At 37.5% G+C, this 19,210-nt stretch overlaps 1 protein-coding gene across 14 annotated transcripts in view; it reads left to right on the top strand.

The window, feature by feature from the left end:
* The window catches only part of nrxn3a (neurexin 3a), a 375,985-nt gene that overhangs the window by 208,357 nt on the left and 148,418 nt on the right, over window positions 1–19,210 (top strand). Inside the window, exon 1 of one of the 14 annotated variants that reach the window (XM_065244845.2) lies at window positions 3,937–4,781. The exons of the other annotated variants lie outside the window; for them this stretch is intronic. Within the exon in view, the coding sequence (XP_065100917.2) occupies window positions 4,487–4,781 (295 nt within the window). The 5' untranslated portion in view covers window positions 3,937–4,486. Of the gene's footprint in view, window positions 1–3,936; window positions 4,782–19,210 lie in introns of those variants that run through there. 14 annotated transcript variants of the gene reach the window in all.

Consider the following 19,210-nt stretch of genomic DNA (forward strand, 5'->3'; position numbering starts at 1 on the left):
TAGTGATTTTGTCCTGAATTAAGACATTTTCAATTATATTTTATATAAATCATTTAAAAAATGTTTTAGTCTAGTATAAGGTTTTGCTGCGTTTTTTTTTTTTTTAAACCCCATCAAACATAAAAACTAATTAAACCCAGAATTACAATAAATAATGTATACACTCACCTAAAGGATTATTAGATACACCTGTTTAATTTCTCATTAATGCAATGGTGTAATGGTGTGGGGGATGTTTTCTTGGCACACTTAGTGCCATTTGGGCATAGTTTAAATGCCACGGCCTACCTGAGCATTGTTATCCTATCAATATGGGCCAACATTTCTGCTTTTTAAGCACCTTGTTGAATCAATGCCACGTAGTAATAAGGCAGTTATGAAGGTAAAAGGGGGTCAGACACAGTATTAGTGTGGTGTTCCTAATAATCCTTTAGGTGAGTGTATATCCTCTTTTCATATTTTAGCTCACATATGAAAACGTAGTATGTTTTGGCTACAAGTATGTTTTGGAACTCTCTTTTCCAAAGCGTTTCTCAAAAATCATGCACCCCGCCTTTAACTATAGTGAATGAATAAACTGTAGTATACATACCGACATACTTGTAGTATACTTTAATATCTACTATAGTAAGTTTGAAAAAAAGACTAAATCATACTACAGTATTTTTCATTGTGGACTGTTGTGAGTTCAGCAAGGTCACAGTTTTTTCCTTTAAGTTTTAGCTTATTATGATTCAATAGAAACCAATAAATATTAACCACATAACACAAATTGTAAAAAAAAATGTGTGTCACTTTCAAATAACTTCTTTATTAGTAGCTGAAATGACACCCATGTTAATACTGTGTGATATGCAAAATATTGTTATCTTATCAACCCCATAAGCTGTCAACCTTGTGAGATTTTCTATCTGACTGAGGTGACAATTCATAGATGGAACTAAAAATATATATACTGTAGACTAGATGCTTCATTTTAGCAGATCCAGCTATAATGATGTTTCAGCCAAGCTCATGATCCAGGTCTTCATATACAGCTCCAGGCAGCTTAGCAGATGCCACAGCGAGCTAAACACACTCATCTGCGTCCGATTCTAAGAGCTGATCCCAAATCTGTCGACCAAGATGGTGCATGTCCTCCAGGTGGCTCCAGAGTAGACCTCCTGCTAACTTGCATCTCATTTTAGAGTTGATGTGCAACTTGTATGAAGGGATGTGAAGTGCTTTTTAGCACAACGACATACTTTTGTTTGGAAAAAGTTTTGTTTATAGATAAATGTTGATGTGTGCATATAAAGATTTAACAGGATCAGCAATGAGTCCCGAATGATTAAAATAAAGAGAGAAGATAATTGTACAGGCTCAGATTTGTTGATCATGAATTTAAAGTGGCAGATATTTTCCTCTCTCCTGAAAAACACGGAGGTACTCACCAGAGAAACATCTCAGGCATGGTGAAATCAGCTCGGAGGACTGAGTTTGGAGTTTAATGAAACAAAAAAGGACACCGCAGATGAAAAAGGCAGTACTTTTGATAAATGGCTACCTTTTCAACACAGGTTTTTCTATCTTTTCTACACTCCGCCTGTGGAATGAATATAAACTGATTATAGTCACAGAGGATTTAAAATAAACAGTTAAGAGAGTCGTTCGCCATGGTAATATCAATGGAGAGCTGATTTACCATTGCAGTATCATTCCCATGCAGATACTGTATTCACTGTCTGTGAAAAGCATTTCACAAGGTTTCAAAAGCAATGTACTCTGATTTGTCTAGGTCATAAGATGAAAAACAGACTTTGCTTTACTCTTTAAAAGTTTAGTGGACTGTGTAGATCCAACATTAACAATGCAAAACTGTCTCCCAGAATCTAATCTAAACTGCAAAAACAGACTCTGCAAAAAAGTCATCCATTAATCTGTTTAACAAAGGTTTGCGTACAAATGTCTATTCATCATTTGGTCTAACCAACCAATCATCACAAGGGTCGTTTGCATATATAACAGGGTTCCCACGGGTCCTTGAAATCCTTGCAAGTTTGTGAATCTGGGGGGAAATATTATTGGCCCTGGGAAGTTTTTTTTTTGGAAAATCCATATAATTCCCTGTTTAGTATAGGATAATATCATAAAAATTCTAGCGTTTTTAAGCACACGTGTTAAACTGTTCACTTTAAATGTTTATATCTTCTGTAAGCGAATGTTGATTCATACCAAAATGCTTTTTTGCATAGTTGTGTTTGACACATGAAAACATCTCGGGTTACATATGTAACTGTTGTTCCCTGAGAAGGGAACGAGACGCTGCGTCTCCCTTGCCATACTTCCTGCGTCCCTGTAAAGCTGTCTTTGGCAATATTTCAGATAGCGATATACTTCCTGGCTCCCGCGTCACCCTGTCTTTGTCGTTAAGCCTCACCATTGGTTGAATTTGAGATACACATTCAGACGCACTTACCCCTGGAGGCATCCCCAAAGTGTCACCGCAGTGACGCAGCGTGTGTTCCCTCGAAAGAGAACTGTAACAATGTATCTTAAAAGGTAACACGATGTAACTTTGTTCTCACTTAAAATTTGTCCTCACATTTAGTCCTTGAATTTGAGGGTATTGGACCTGGAAAGTCCTTGAAAGGTCCTTGAATTTGGAAGAAGTGATAAAAGTGCTGTATTGAAGGTACAGTGGCAAAGAGTGGGACAATGTAATGTAAAAATAATGCAAGAAACCTTTAATAACATCACAGGTATAAAAATATGCCACAAAATACAGAATTTGAAAATCTTGTGGTGGCAAGCAAGCGATTCCCTTCAATCCGAAGCTCATTAACACCTTTATCTTGTTATAGGCACATAATGCAAGTGTTGCCAATTAATGTCTATTTTAAATCAGGATGATGCACATTTTCATCATGCAATTATCACATTATTTTTTGTTTTCCTGTTATCTACATGAGCGGGTTTACAGTGCGATTTCGAATTCTGAAGCTCTATATTAGGAGGCAGAGACCGATCCAGTCAGTCATGCTACCTAGATTTGCCGTCTTTGAGATGGGGAGGAGTTTTAATTCCAAAATATCGTAGAGCGTAACAGTAACCACCCACTTTATCAACAGCATTGCTTCTGGAGGGATTTATCATGTTCATTTTCTTCATAGGGGTTCGAAATTATGCTACAAAATAAAACTATAGACTTTTATATACTTAAATACTTAATGAGTTTAAACTCATAGACAATAGATTTAAAGTTTATGGCAAAATATTCAAATATATGTGTTGCGGGAACAACTCCGTGGCATTGAGAGGTGGCGGCTGAGCTTTTGTGCAGTAATTTTCACTTTCTGATTTTTGGGATTGTAGACGGTGCATTGTAAGCAATTGAGCATTTTCTATTTTCGTATCTGTTAAGGTGTTATAGTCTGACTAAATTGTGATTTCTACTGAAGCATATCCAATAGTCATAGAAAAAGATGAATACAATTTTACATTTTGTAAAATTAGTTTCTTAATGAACAATATGAATGGGATACTGTTGTATTCTCTTACATAGAAATTTTGACACTGATAGCTTAGTTGGCCGTGGACTGATTTTTAATTAGTCTTTGACTTTCATTCTTTCCTTTACAAATGTCTGTCATAATTTTTTTCAATACCATCTACAAGTTCATCTCTATCTGAAAGAGCATCTCACTCAGTTTTCCGTGGGGATTTGTATCGGCATCCCCATTTTACCACACTTCTGCACTCCGACACACACACACACACACACGTGCTGTCCTCTCTTCCCAGTCTGTTTGCTTTGTTTCACCTGTACCATTCTCTCTCTCACTCTCTCTCTTTCTCACACACACACACGCTCGCTTTCTCTCCCTCCTCCCTTCCTTCAGTGTCTCTCGTTCGCTCTCCCTCACTCACTCTCATTGCTTTGCAGAGCTGGTGAAAGTGCGTCAAGCCTCTGTCCAAATACAGACAGGCTAAGCAATACTAATCTCAGGAGGAAAAGAATCAGAAGAGAGCGTGTGTGTTTTGAGTGTGCATGCGTGAGCGGCGTTTCAGCACGAGCCTTTGTATTGCAACACCTTTGGAGCCCAGTGCCGGGAAAAAGGAATTTTTGTTCATTCCAGAGTTTATCCTTTTGAAAAAACCCTGAAAAAGTCTTTCTCTCCACCGGCTCTTTTGTGTGGGACGGACAGTGAATGATTGGCAGAGGGTCGGGTCATGACCCTCTTTTCCGCCGGGTAATTGTCGCCTCTTCAGGTCTTGTGAGCGACAGAGCCGTGCAGCGGCGCGTGTGACTGATGCAGCTGTGAGACACGAGAATCCCATCGCAGGCGCTCCTCAACATCCGTTCCCTCACCAGCTGCAACGGGTCTCACCTCGCACTGAGCGCTCGTGGGTGCCGGAGGTTGTGACTCCTAGCATGGGGTTTTCTCCATCATGAGAAAACTCTGTTCTCCGTGCCTAGTGTCTAAGAGCGAGTCGGGTGAGCGTCATGCGTCCCAGCAGAGCGGCGTCGTTGTTTCGTGGTGGTCAGGAGGGGCAGTCCCTCTTCCGGTTAAGTTGGACCCCCTGGATGTGGTCTCTGACCTTGGGATGTATCGTTGGTTCTGCGTGGACCTCCTCGCCTTCCAGGCGCGCCGCCAGCTTGGATAGTTCAGTGGTTGCCGCCGGACCCCCTGGGGCGGCATCCTCATATACACACCCCGAATTACCTTTCCACAGTGGCCGACACCACAACTCACCTATTTCCATATACCGTACTCCGGCGTTCCTCAGAAGCGGCCACGGTGAGTTCCTACGTGGTACTCCTAAGATGTTGACTCTGTGTGAGAGATGTTTGATGTCCAGCCTTTGTTTGTTTAAAGGTCTGGCTCGCTCTCTTTTCCCCACCAATCTCAATAGTTATTTGCGTTGGGGGAATAATCAAGATTTAGTTTGTTGAGTGATGCTTGTGTCTCCGTAGAGTTTATCAGGCATTGTGTGTTTGCGGTTTAATTAAAGCAGAGAGGATAGTACATCACTGGGGCTATAAGAAGTCGAGCTTTAGATTGGGTTTTGGAATAGGGGAGGATCTGATAAACGTTGAGCTGTTTTGTGTATACGGAGTGTGGAGTTCTCTCTCCCAAAGCACTCAGGCAATTAGACTATTAAATGCTAAACCTTGTCGAAGCTGTGCTTTGCCGTGATTGCTCATTTGCAATGTTTTAGTGTCAATACACAATTTCAGGTGTTTTGCCAAGTAATGGTTTTTAAAGAGCTGCAAGTACAAAAAGAAAAATTTAGAGGTAGTCTATCAATGTGAAGAATGCCAGATACTTTGCTTGGATGAAAGCAAAACTTTGAGTACCTGTATGCATGTCTTGGCATCTGAAAACTTTACATTTCACTTTGCATGTTGTAATCAAATTGCATGAATGAGTCAAATATTGTTTCCTTTGCATTATTGAAATGCTGAGTTTTTAGTAAATGTCCATACAAATTCCAAAGGATATTTGCAGGTTCCACCTTACGTTTGCGTCTGCTTTACATGGCAGCTGGGGATCATTCATATATTGTGGCAAAATTCTAATTTTTTTGCCTCACTGTCTTTAATCCTACAAATTATATTTATTTAGTTCACGAGACGTGTTTTATTTTCCCCCTCATGCTTTATTTTTAGAGGGTTATATCGCGTAAGCTGCGTGTGGGAATGTAGGAGTGCTTTATATCCCTCTGTCTAATTAAATCAATGGATACACGTTTGCATACTTCAGTCACAGTTAATTTACATGAAGGACAACAAGAAATTACGAATTGATTTTGGGATCATCCTTGTAATTAGTTGTTAAGTTGTTTTTGCCTGAAGTGATTGGCTAGACGTATTTATTATCTGGATAATGTGTTGATATGCGATTTTTTTTTTTTCATCACAGCTGTTCATTTGAGCCATGAAAGCTTCTGGGAGTAATGGGTGATTTTCACGAAATCCAGACTTAGGTGTCCAGAATAAAAAAATGTTAAAAGCCCTCGAAGCCAATTTTTTTCATATATAAGATTAAGGTCTGAATTTACGGATTTAAAAAATATTTCCTAAAAAATTATTTAAATGTTTTAGTTTATCATTATAAAAAATTATCATTACCGCAACATGATATTACATTAAATATATGCATTTACAAACTAGTGTTTCGGTAATGAGAACTAAAAAGTTGTCTAGGTACTATGAAAAACAAATTTTTAACTTTTATCTGGAGAGAAAAAGAAGAACTGCTTACCTGGTAGCCATCTTGAATGTGACAGTCAATTATGTACCTTCCAACCAAATTTTTATTATTATTATTTTTTTGAACATTTTAGTTACTTGATGGCTTAAACAATGATTGAAAATTGTTGCGGAGGATGAGAAAATTGGTCTTGGATACATTTATATTCCTTATTATTGTCTCTACATTTACCAATGATCACCAAATACCACATGTTTCTTTACTGTACATGTTTATAGTATAACATGCACTGAAGCTTTTTAATTTTTTTTAGATTTTTTAATTATAAATATTTCAATGTTAAAGAACCCAAATTCAGTCATGGACACGTTGCGGTAATGAAAATTTTCCAATTAAATATGGATAAAACAACAAAATTGGTTTGTATGATGTTAATTGAAATCATGTGCAAAATAGTACTTGAAGAGATGTTTATAACTGTATGCTTCTTATTTTGATACTCTTACTTTGCATTTACTTTTTTATCAAAATGTTTCATGACACCTCATAAGTCTACTTTCGCAAGAATCACCCTATAAATGCATTTTGACAGATCTATAATCAGTATATGCATTAATATATCTATAAAACGATTACTTGGTTATAACACATACAGAAATCTGATGCAATTTTATATATCAGATTTGTGTGTGGGAAATATATGCATATTTATTTATTTTTTTTTTTTTTATTTATTGTTTATCCATTTTATTCTTTATCCATTAACAATCCACTTCCTTCACTGATTTCTTAGTAAAACCGGCGTAGATCAGTCCATGTGAAAATCCCGGTCGAGCGTTGTGCAGGAACTCTCAGTAAAGGCCCCTGGGGCACGATACCATGTTAGATATAGATGAAAAGAGCTCTCGCCCGTATCTCCTACCCTATGTTTACACGTGTAAGCAGAATCCCTGGATTAAGTCTCTACATCATTAGCCGCAGTTATTTATTTATTTGTTTTCGCATTCTGCACATAGATCATTGTGCGAATTTCTTTCAGAGTCGCCCAACCTGCAGTGTTTTCGGCGGTTGGATTACTGTTTGCTTGGACATCTAGCCTGCAGTCTAGTGGTCTGAACTGTCTTGCTGTTGTAAGGAGTTACATACTGGACAGAGGAATTGTGCGCAGTAATGACATAAGGGAAAAGATGCTTTCAGGTGAAGACTCTTAGAGAAAGCGCTTCTAAGCCAGCACACTATCCCCCTAAAGCCCCACAACGATGAGATGAGAGTATGACAGGCAGAACAGAGTGGATTTACCCCCACTTGTTTACCATGATAGTGTGTTATAGTGTGTGTGTGTATGGTTAAACGTGCCTGAAATGGGGTCCAAACGTACTTGTGAATCCTAGAAACTCTTGCATAAACGAATATTTACGGAAGCCAATTCCATTTCTGGGATTAAGTTGGGATTTGTTTAATAGTGTAAAGGAATTACAGGCTCAAAGTTGTGGATTATGTGATTGCACCATTTTCATAAATCTTTACATTTTGATTCATGCTACTATTACCGAGGCATTTTAAACCACTGCATGTATCTCCAGATGTTTTAGCAAAACAAGGTGATGCATGATGTTCAAACAACTTGGTTTTGAAAGTCAATTCATCCTACTTTTTAAAATTATGACTTGTGATAAATTGACATAACTTATAAAAACAAGTTGAAATTGTTTAACTTTATTTGTTAAGCTAAACTAACTAAAGTAATTTGATTTCATTTTACAGTGTGTATGTAAGACAGGTAAAAATGTCACGTTTACTGTACTATTCAGATATTTGTCTCTTTGGATTTTCATACGCACAGTACTTGCAATACAGGAGAATAACAAGAGAAAATATTTGCTGGTTTTCAAAGACGATTTATTTAGGCACAAGCAACTATAAGAAGTGCAATATTTTATGATGCAGGAATTCAGACAACCACTTTCACACAGATTTATTCCAACTCTGATGGCAAACGGGTGTGAAAGCACCCTTAAATCTTTACTACACTAACCTCAATACTTATTTATTTGTAATTAGATTAGTTCAACTTGGGGCAGTTTCCCAATAAGGGTTTAGGTTAAGCCAGGACTAGGCCTTAGTTATATTAATACATTTGTGGTCCGTTTTGGGAAAACCCGCTGGATATCGCGCTGAAACATTTTCAGAAAAATAAAAATGTTGAATATTTTTTCACAATTAATTTTTCTTTGAATGTTATTCTATAACTTCTTGTCTATGATCTCTAGGAAAATATCCAGGCAAAATTGACTTGTTTAGTGCAGACTTTTAATGAAACGCATTTGAAGTATTGCTTAAAAAAAGTGAGTGATGGAAATGACAAATTTGAAAAAGCATCTTAACATACAAGGGGTAACTAAAAGTACAGAGACTATGCCCATGATTAACAACTTAAAACTTCACTAAAAGTAACAGTAAAATACAAGTAAGGTGAATAGATGTGGTTCAGATAATATAATAACATAAAAATGTTCAAATGTTTGTAAGTATTTTGTTCCTTGGGCATTTTGTATCTTTAACAACACAGTTAAAGTGGCTTTTATTTGTAATACTTGATTGTTGTGCTTTTATTTGCATTGCCACTCAATTAAAGGGGACATTTCACAAGACTTTTATGTTGAAATTGAAACTTAGTTGTGCTGTCAATTATTTTTCTCTCTCTCTTTCTCTCTACACTAAACAGCAGTGCCGTGGTTGGATAGTGCAGATTTAGGGGTGATATTATAATAAGATGATCCCCTTGTGACATCACAAGGGGGGCCAAATTTCAATGATCTATTATTTCACATGCTTGCAGAGAATGGTTTAACAAAACTAAGTTATTGGGTTTTTCTTTTTCATATTAGGTTTATAGAAGCACTGGGAACCCAATTGTAGCACTTAAATATGGAAATGTCCCCTTTAAACCCCTTTTTCTTAAAATCACAGCGATTAGCCGACTTCAGAGAGATATAACTTTTCCTTTAAACTAATTTAGAAAGTGCTTGAACCCAGATTTTATATGGCATTAAAACCTAAAATATGTAAAATGTAACCATGTGATGGGTGTTCGAGATCGCATCACATATGCATACTTAAATAAGTTATTCAATTAAAAATAAAGTAACACATTATCTGTAGCACTATATATTTACAAGGCATTTTCAGTGTTTGTGAATGTTCACTTGTGTATGTGCGCAGGAGTACCCTTTTGCCGAAAGATGGCAACAACAACAAATCGTATGCTACTTTGACAGCTGTTCAGCTCAATGCCCTTTGATGTCTTGAAACACATTGTTAGCGGCAAAAATTTTAATTAATTAAAATCCATTCACTCTCACACAGACTAATTTAACTTCGCTCCTTTTATCACGCTTGACAGCAACTTTAAATCGTAATTGCTATAATTGTGGGTCATTATAACCCTGATAAAAGAGGACGTTTAACACGCTTATTGTCAATACCTAAGAATTCCAGTGCATTTATCACTTTTCCGTGTAAAAGAGGCCATTTTAAACCCATTCTTACCTTGAATTATCTCCATTTATCACTTCCAGCGCTCTCATAATTCACACACTACGTTTTGATTAAATGTCCAGCGTTTCACTTCAATGGCTGATGAACGCTTCCCAACAGAACTGATTTTCATACAAGGAGTACAATTTCACCAAAGTTCTGCCATACAGATTTCACCATGTGATGGCACGGACGAGCACGTAACCAATGCGGTCACAGACCGATCCGTTAGCCGTTGTACTGTAGCAGTTTTCTGTGTCGTGATAGTATGCGAGGACTCTCACCGTTGGGTTAATCCTGTTAAGGCAAAGCAGATCAGGTTGTGTCGGAGGAATGAGGTGCAAGTTTGGCAGTGTATTCTGACGCAGATGCTCCATGTATAAACCTAGGGACTGAGTCTAATGTGGAGGGGGGCTGTGCTACACACCGAGTGTGTCTCTTTATCAACTCAAATGTGGATCAAAGGAAAGTTTAGACCTGTATCCTCAGGATAGGGATTAATGGAAACAGCAAGCGTGGGGAGTAGTGTATTATAACAGGATTTAACAAGGCCTGTGACGACGAGACTGTATGTTGGAGAGAGGGGGATCATTTAAGTGTGCGAAAAAGGGAGAGGGAGAATTGGAAGGAGGAAAAGGGGAGAGAACTAGATTTGGAATCGAGCTGCCATGATATTCACATGAAAATTTCTCTGTGTGTCTGCCAAAATCCAATGCATTCACTGGAGCCGGCATGCATTTTTAATAGATAGGCTTAAATAGTGGATGTGCATTATTCAAATTTGGGCTCGATTTGTTAATGCCATCTATATGACATATTTGGTTATTGTATTTTTATGTTGAAATAATTGTTCATACACCTAAAAAATGCTGGGTTGTTTTTAATTCTAGATTAATTGTAACCAAGCAATTGGGTTTGTCCATATTTGGCCCAAGCATAGGTGGAAACTACCAAGCATTTTAAAGTGTATGCCAGTTTACTCTGTAAAATCATAAAGTTGGTCTGTTTAAAAGGTTTAAAGGGATTTTTTTTAAAATGGGCTCATTTTCCAGCTCCCCTAGAGTTAAACATTTTATTTTTTCCGTTTTGGAATCCATTCAGCCGATCTCCGGGTCTGGCGGTACCACTTTTAGCATAGCTTAGCACAATCCATTGAATCTGATTAGACCATTAGCATCGTGCTAAAAAAATAACCAGAGTTTCAATATGTTTCCTATTTAAACTTCACTCTTCTGTAGTTACTTTGTGTACTAAAGGGAAAATTAAAAGTTGTGATTTTCTAGGCAGATATGGCTAGGAACTATACTCTCATTCTGGCGTAATAATCAAGAACTTTGCTGCCGTACCATGGCTGCAGGAGATGCAATGATATTATACAACAGCCAAAAAAGTCCCCTTCTTTTGAAAGTTACCAAGGGGTTCAGGCGCTGTGTAGTATCCTAATAAATAGGAAAAATAGCTAAACTCTTTTGAGTGCAATGCTAATGGTCTAATCCGATTCAATGGATTATGCTAAGCTAGGCTAAAAGTGGTACCGCCAGACGCGGAGATCAGCTGAATGGATTCCAAAACAGTAAAAATAAATTGTTTAACTCTAGGAGAGCTGAAAAATTAGCATATTTTCAAAAAAAGTGAAGTGTCAGTTTAAAATCACCCATACATTACATAGTACCATGGGCTTTAGCAATGGCATAAGTGTAAGGGCGGGGTCACCTGTTTGGCCAAATAATGGAAGACTGGAGATGCGTTCGAAACAAATGGAAAACCAATCATTATTGATGTCAGATATTACACATTATTGAATACTCTAAAGGCATAATGTCTTACCAAATAAACAAAAAGTAATAATCTTATGTAGAGTGAAGTAAAATTGTGTGAGCATTTACAGTAGCACATTTACTTGCATATTGAGTTCATCTGCTAAAGTACATATGCAAAAATGTCAATGCATGTCTGTTTTAAATTTATAGGATGGCGATCAGTCAGTCTAAAGCTCTTATTTCCCACCTGTACTCTTTTCAGCGGATCAGTGGCTCGGTTCATTCAGCACAAATTGGATGAAGTCAATCTGACATACTGTGGTAAACCAGAACATGAGTAAATCCTGAAAGAAAAAAAGGCTGCAGTGGTCATAAGTGCTATTTTACATGAAAAAACCATCAGCCAGGTTGAACAAAATGATCTTTGGGACGCCTACAGAGCTCAATGCTTTTTTCAGCGAGTTTTCCCACTGTTAGGATTTTTTAAAATCAAGTTGTTATTCATTGTATATGGGTTTGGACTTTGGTGCATCCCTACTCCTATAGCTTGATTTGGGCATCCTACATCCGTACCTGAGAAAATCCACACGAAAGTATTAACTCTGTTTACTTCAATGAGAAGAATTCTTAATCAGAGCAATGAAAAACCCCTCAGTGAGAGATAACATTCAACAATAGATGTTTCTCCGTGTCCACACAAAAGCCCTCATTCTGCAACCCCTGCTAGGGAATTTGCTCCGGAAGATTAATCCCATTATGAATGTACGCGTTCCTTCCCGGAGATCTCACGGAAGAAATAAACTATTTAACAAAAGCTGTTGGTTTTATGAACGTTTCTAATGCGGATGCCCGAGTATAAATGGAAAGATTAAAAAATGCCTAGTGAGTTTCATTGTATAGAATAACACAGATTTATGGCTTTTTTTCTAGTTCTACATTACATATTAGCACGCTATGAAAATTCCTAAGCGGTCACAATCCAGAGACTCAAAACATTTTTGAACTTCCTCTTCCTGTGAGGAGTACCAAGAAACCATTTTAAAGTTCTGTCAAATAAGATAAATACCCTACGTCAGTATCTGTGAACTGGGTAGCGTGGAGGCCACGCTCGTCATGCATAGTTTTATGTTGCTTTGGTATTTTTCACTGAAAAAAAAAAATCCAAATGCACCTGGAAAGACGCAGACAGTGTTGGCGAGAGAGCAAGACTGTCTTGATTGTAATTACGACCGCACAATCAACATTAAACAGCCCTCCGCTGCAATCTCGCACTGTGTTGTTACACACCCCTGCATCTAATTCAAGGCTGTACAACATCAAATTAGTTCTTGTAGCATAAAACAAACATATTCAACCACACCAAATGTCACTTTCTGGCCTCCGAGGCTGTCGAGCACAATTTCCAAAGGCACCTCAAGTTTGGCCAGTGATGCTTGGGGGTAAGGTGGGATATTAGAGGGATTTCCCCAACTCACAGGGTATGGCAGGTGTCTACACGTTATGAGTAACTATTCATGTCAGGGCTAATTATGAGCTGACACGCTCGATGTAGTAATGAGCCCTTCGAGCCACTGAGAAATGTTAATGTTACCGGTAGCAGCCAAGGCTAGTCTCGCGCTGACACAGCAGTTCCCTATTAACACAGGCACTAGGCATTGACTCCTGCTGCGATGTAAGCCCCCAATTGTACTTTGACAAAGACGGACATCTTGAGTTACTTCTTGTTAATAACTCAGTCCTGAGGAAAGTGCTGACGCTTTATTAAAGCTCAATTTTTTACATAGTTTAAGAGATGATTGTACCTGGGGATTTTAATGATGGCAATGCTACTTCATGATAACATATTATGACAATATTTAGTTCTGAATATGTCTTGAACTTAATCTTGGGTTCTCAACCTTTTTCACTTTAAACCCCAACTATTGTCCCCTTAAATTTTAAAATGTATTGCACCCCTCTAATTTTGAGAATAATGTGAGAAAGTGTCGTGAAGTGTTTATCGTACCCTTTAAAAAATAATTTAAGCATTACAGTTATCAAACATGTTTTTCCCCATGACTTTTCTTTTTTATCAAGTTAACAATGGATTCAATTTATGTTTAAATTTAATTAGAAATTATGCAAAACCACATCTGTTTAAAGGTAAAATTAGTTGTTGTTGTGGATGCAGTAATTTATTTAAAACCCATTGTTATTGGGATAACACAGGATAACAGTTTTGATTTCTCCTAAGAGTAAAGTTAAAAAGACAACACATTGCAAAAACCCTAAACCTAAAAAGTACAGATGAACACTTCCTAGACATTATTTCAGTAAATGAGCATCAGTATCTTTTTTATTGTTTTTTTTTTTTATTTTAGCTGTGTATGAACAAGATTTCCCCTCTTACTAAACCAATAAACATTTGCATTATACAGTTATCTATTATAGACTATTCATAGAATGTATTGCAATACCTTATATACAGTATATATACCTTAAATATATATAAACAGACAGACTACTAAGCATAATAATTAAATTGTTGGATCATTTTTCTATAAATATGCATCATGTTTTCATGATTTAAAAACTAAAATAAAGTGTAGATGACTTACAAGTTATACAAAAATGAATGTAGGTATTTTAATACCGCCAGTTTTGTTTTCTGTTTGACTTTAAATACAATTTGTTTTTTAACTTGACTTCTTTTGATAGTCAGCTCCCCACAATGCTATCGTGCACACGCATTTAATGTGTCTAAACAATCAGCAGGGCTCAAGATTGATCTGTCCTGAAATGATGTTACACAAAACAAATCCAAGTTTATTTATACAATGCATAACAATCATTTCAAAAAACCTGCACTGTCTTTGCATGCCGGTTTCGCTAAGCAGGAAACAAAGGATGTGATAGCCGTTTTCAGTGTCACTTAAAGTCAGATCAGCTGCAAAGTTTTGAATGTAGTTCATCATATAGGCTAGGCTTCTTCAACTTCATGCAGCGCTGCAAGAACCGACAGGTGGATGACATCAAAGTACCATGAGAGCGATTCGAGAAATTATACAGAGGAGTATGCTTATCAATCCTTCTCGCGGTCGCATAAACTGAAAGTAGCCATATAACTTTGTCTATTGCTGTCAGAAGTGATTGGTGGACTAGCGCACATGGATTTAGCTGTTATGGAGGCCCGCTCCCCAAACCTTGCCTATTCTGCCTTTAGGTAGGGCCGGCCCTGACACAGTAACATACTAATAAACATGTTTGGGTGATTCTCACAAAATTCAGATTTAGAAGGTGTCCAGCATCAGATTTTTTATAAAGCCCTAGAAGCCTTTTTTTTTGCACATTATAAGATTAAGGTCTGAACTTTTAGAAGAATCAAAAATATTTACATTTTTTAGATTATTATTATCAAAAATTATCATTACCGCAACATGATATTGCATTAAATAAATGCATTTACAAACTCATGTTTCTGTATTGAGAACTAAAATTTTTTTACATTTATCTGGAGAAAAACATAAGAACTGCTTACCTGGTAGCCATCTTGAGTGTCACGGTCAATTATGTCCCTTCCAATATATTTTTTTTAAATGTTAGTTCCTTGAGGGCTCAAACAATGATTGAAAATTGTTGTGGAGGATGAGAAAATTGGTCTTGGATACATTTATATTCCTTATTGTTGTCTCTACGTTTACCAATGATCCCCAAATACCACATGTTTCTTTACTGTAAATGTTTATAGTATAACATGCACTGAAGCTTTTTATTTTTTAGATTTTTTAATTATAAATATTTTCATGTCAAAGAACCCAAATCCAGTCATGGACACATTGCGGTAATGAAAAATGTCCACTTAAATGTGGAAAAAACAACAAAATTGTTTTATCCCATGTTTGGGTGAAATAGTCTCTCTTCCATATTTGACCCATCCATGAGACAGATCAGTATTTTGGGATGTAACAGCTCAGCTTTCGGAATGAAACAGCCCAGCATTTATTGTCTGTGAGTTCACAACAGAGGCAATTAAGTAGGGATGCACCGATACCACTTTTTTGGAATACGAGTACTTGCATTTCAGTACTTGCCGATACCGATACCGAGTACTTAATAAAAAAACATGATTTAAATTTACAGGTAACTGCTTTAGTCATATAATTTAACAAAAAAACAAAGGACTAGTTTTCCAGTTTGTTGTAAACTCTGCCTCTTTGGACAACACAAGAGGCATTAACCCCTTACACGCCGCTCAAACATAGACATTTCTCAGACCGTGGTATCGATTCCAGGTATCGGGGGACTTTTAACGAGTACGAGGCCGATACCCGATACCAGTATCGGTGCATCCCTACAATTAAGCAAATGAATTGCGCTATTTGTATTGAGTTAGAAGCTTGAACATTTTTAGTTGTCTCTCTACAATTGCGCGTCTGATGTGAACGCACCATTAGAGTTTATAGAGCATTATTAACCATTATTTACTTTCTTATGGTGCTTTACCATTGGATAGTACGGCCTGGTATGGCTCGGTTTGCTTTTCCGCTGTAGTTTAGCTTCAGAGCGGATGGGATTATAGACTTATTGTTACTGTAGCGTCGCCTCTGCTGATGTGACATCAACACGATACAAACAAAATGGGAGCAATGGAGCATATGGATGTTTTTGGGAGTTTGGGAACTTGTACAAGAAAGCAAAGATGACAACATCTTTTATTTTCCTTGATGGTGCACAAGGCTAAGTTAGTTTTGCATTTAGCAATGTGCATTTAGCCTGTGACGATTCTATCTGACCAATCAGTGATCTGCAGTGTTCCATGTCACGTTTTAGTATCAGTACGGCTTGCTTTGAGCCTCAACCGAGGTGGTACTTTAGTATAGTAAAACTTTTATGTTGTTTCACTGAAGAAACAATGAGATTTTAAATGGCTTGAAGGCACTGTAAGTGAAAAGTGCTAGATTTTTCACTTTTGGGTGCACGTTCCTTTAATTGGGTTTATTCCAAAATTGCTTCAAAGTCTGATATTCATCGCCTGCAAAAACCAGCTCCATCTCCAGTTTCCATTCCTGGCTTTCTTTGTCTTTATAGCCTCTTCTTCTCTGTCACAGACACAACCCCAGCTGCTCCACTTCTGTAGGTTATTGCTAGCTTTGTAACAGAAATCCAATAAATCTATTGCCGTTCTATTTTCAGAGCTGCTAATGTTCATCGTAGCCGGCATACGGTTAGCATCCTCACCCTCCAGACTCCTGTGTGGTTAGATGTCTCATTTTCACTTTCTTTCTATTGAAATATCAAACGACTGCATTAAAAGGCAGAGAAAATATATAAAAGGATACATGAATAATAGATTGTGGATTTTAGCTGTACATTAAAGGTCAATCTCCGAGTAAAATGAAACTATTGAAATATAGCATCAAAAATGTATTGAAACGCATGCATGATCAAGTGAAATGAGTTTATATGGAACGCTACAAGCACTTATCTATCAGGGCTCACCTTGACAGCGCACATAATGACCAACAGCACATCGTAGCCAGCCAAGAGAGACCTATGATTACAATCTAAGAAACTGCAGGGCTTCATAATCACATGTCCATCAAGCCGGTTCCACCGCACACAGACTAGACGCTACATTGCTACTCTAATTCGGGTTTGAAAATTAATAGGCACAGGTGCCAAACCGTTGCTCCGGAATTGGCCTTCTTTTTCACTTTCTCCTTTAGTGCGTATCGGTCGAACATGATAGTTAAAGAAACGTTGGAGTGCGCCTACGCTCTGTAGCTATCAGCGGAAATAAATAAATAAAGTCTTAATGCAAGGTTGCGCCTTCGAAATGATTGGACTCTCGGTTTTCAGCGTGCACAGATTAAATAGACAGCTAATGAGACCTTTGTCTGGTTTGAACTCCATTTAGGGAAGTGCAGTCTTACCACGAATATTTCAGCACTGGGGCGTGTGCTGCAGACATTGATGCGTCTGAGATCACAGAATGCAGCGATGCATTAAAACGAGTTATGTGCTGATTGCCTGTATGCACAGGGCAAATTAATAGCCAGCCAATAGCATGTCTCCTCTCCACCACATAATGAAGTACTTCCTGTCTGCTTTGGGTAGACGTTCAAAGCTCAGACGCTCATAATGGTGTCTCATCTCATGCACATTGTCAGATGAGCGAGCTTCATTTACAACAGCTTTTAAAAAAATTCCAATTAGTTGCATAATACACCATAGTAAGCTTTTTAAAAAGTAAGGAATATCTGCTCACATCATTCATTTTACTCAATCAAGACTTTTGGTACTTACCTTCCTCAGTCTATTAAAAAATCTTTTAACGATTGCCAAAAAACTTTTAGGAAATGTTCTCCACAACTTTTAACTCATGAGCACGGCAGTCCATGGATCACATTAGTGTTGTATTTGGAAGGCAGACAGAGAAGAAAGACAGAGAGAAATTCAACGTTACACTGAGTCTCCTAAGGCAGTGGCTTCTTCAGTTGGTTCAGAGGCAAGCTGACAGTCCCAGCATGCTTCAGCCCACTCCGCTGTCTGCTGCATCACTTCCTCCATTTAGCCAGGAGCCATTCTCCTCCTAAACATGAACTGCTACTGCTCAGAGCCTAGAAAATGCCTTTCCTCCTTCAGGTCTCGTCACAAGACAACAAAAGAAGTCAGTGTCACACTTTTGTGCTGCGTACATGGATGGCGAACAGTACGAATGCTCTCTTTCTCCTCGCTTTTTCTATCAAAAAGTGAACTGAGCATTGATCTTCACCATTTAATTCTGCATGTATGATGTTTAAAGGATTTTAACAGCTTTATTTAGTTCCGTATTTTGGGATTTTTCATTTTGAATGGAAACAATGATCTTCTATACTTTTTCACAAGGTAGATGTAAGAAAATGTAACCTGATCCTACTGAGAAACACTTATTTTACATGGTTGTAATTTCATATGAATTCGTATGATGTGTTATACAAAAAACATATTGTTTAGAGAAAAGTAGGAATGAATGCCAATTCGTAAGCATTTTACAAGGTGGCTAATTCGTATCACTTCATACGATTACATTTGGAGTCGGACACTTGTTGGAGTTAAAGGCCGTTCACATTATAATGATAATTAAATCGTTAACTATAGACGGTTTGATTGGACGCATGTGCGGTGACGCGATGCATGTCTGGTATGAACTTTACTTCCGGTTTCAGTTTTTTTAATGGTCTGACTAGTTGCTAAACTGATCTCTTGAACAAACACCTCGTCGAAAATAACAAATGTTTTGGTTTCCTAGGTAATCTATGTGTTGTTTATTTTGCTCGTTATATAAATAAACTATGTTTACAGTACTTTGTTGTTATTTATTCTTAGCGGAGTTTACCGGAAGTTACATGTTGATCATGAAAAACGCTTGTTTATGTTGTTACTGCTGAAACCGTCTATAACAATAACTATATTAGAGTCCACACCACCAGACGAAAATGATAACTTTATGCTTATTCACTCGTGAGATGCAGCAATTCACGCAAATCATTTACCTTCAATGGCATTAAAGGAATAGTCTACCCTTTTGCCATATTAAAGTATGTTATTACCTCAACTTAGACAAATTAATACATATCTATCTTTTTTCAATGCGTGCACTGTACAGCGTGTCGTGAATGTGTTAGCATTTAGCCTAGCCTCATTCATTCCTATGGTACCAAACAAGGAAGCCACCAAACACTTCCGTGTTTTCCC

Source organism: Paramisgurnus dabryanus, chromosome 17 (assembly GCF_030506205.2).
Source record: "Paramisgurnus dabryanus chromosome 17, PD_genome_1.1, whole genome shotgun sequence".
NCBI lineage: Eukaryota > Metazoa > Chordata > Actinopteri > Cypriniformes > Cobitidae > Paramisgurnus > Paramisgurnus dabryanus.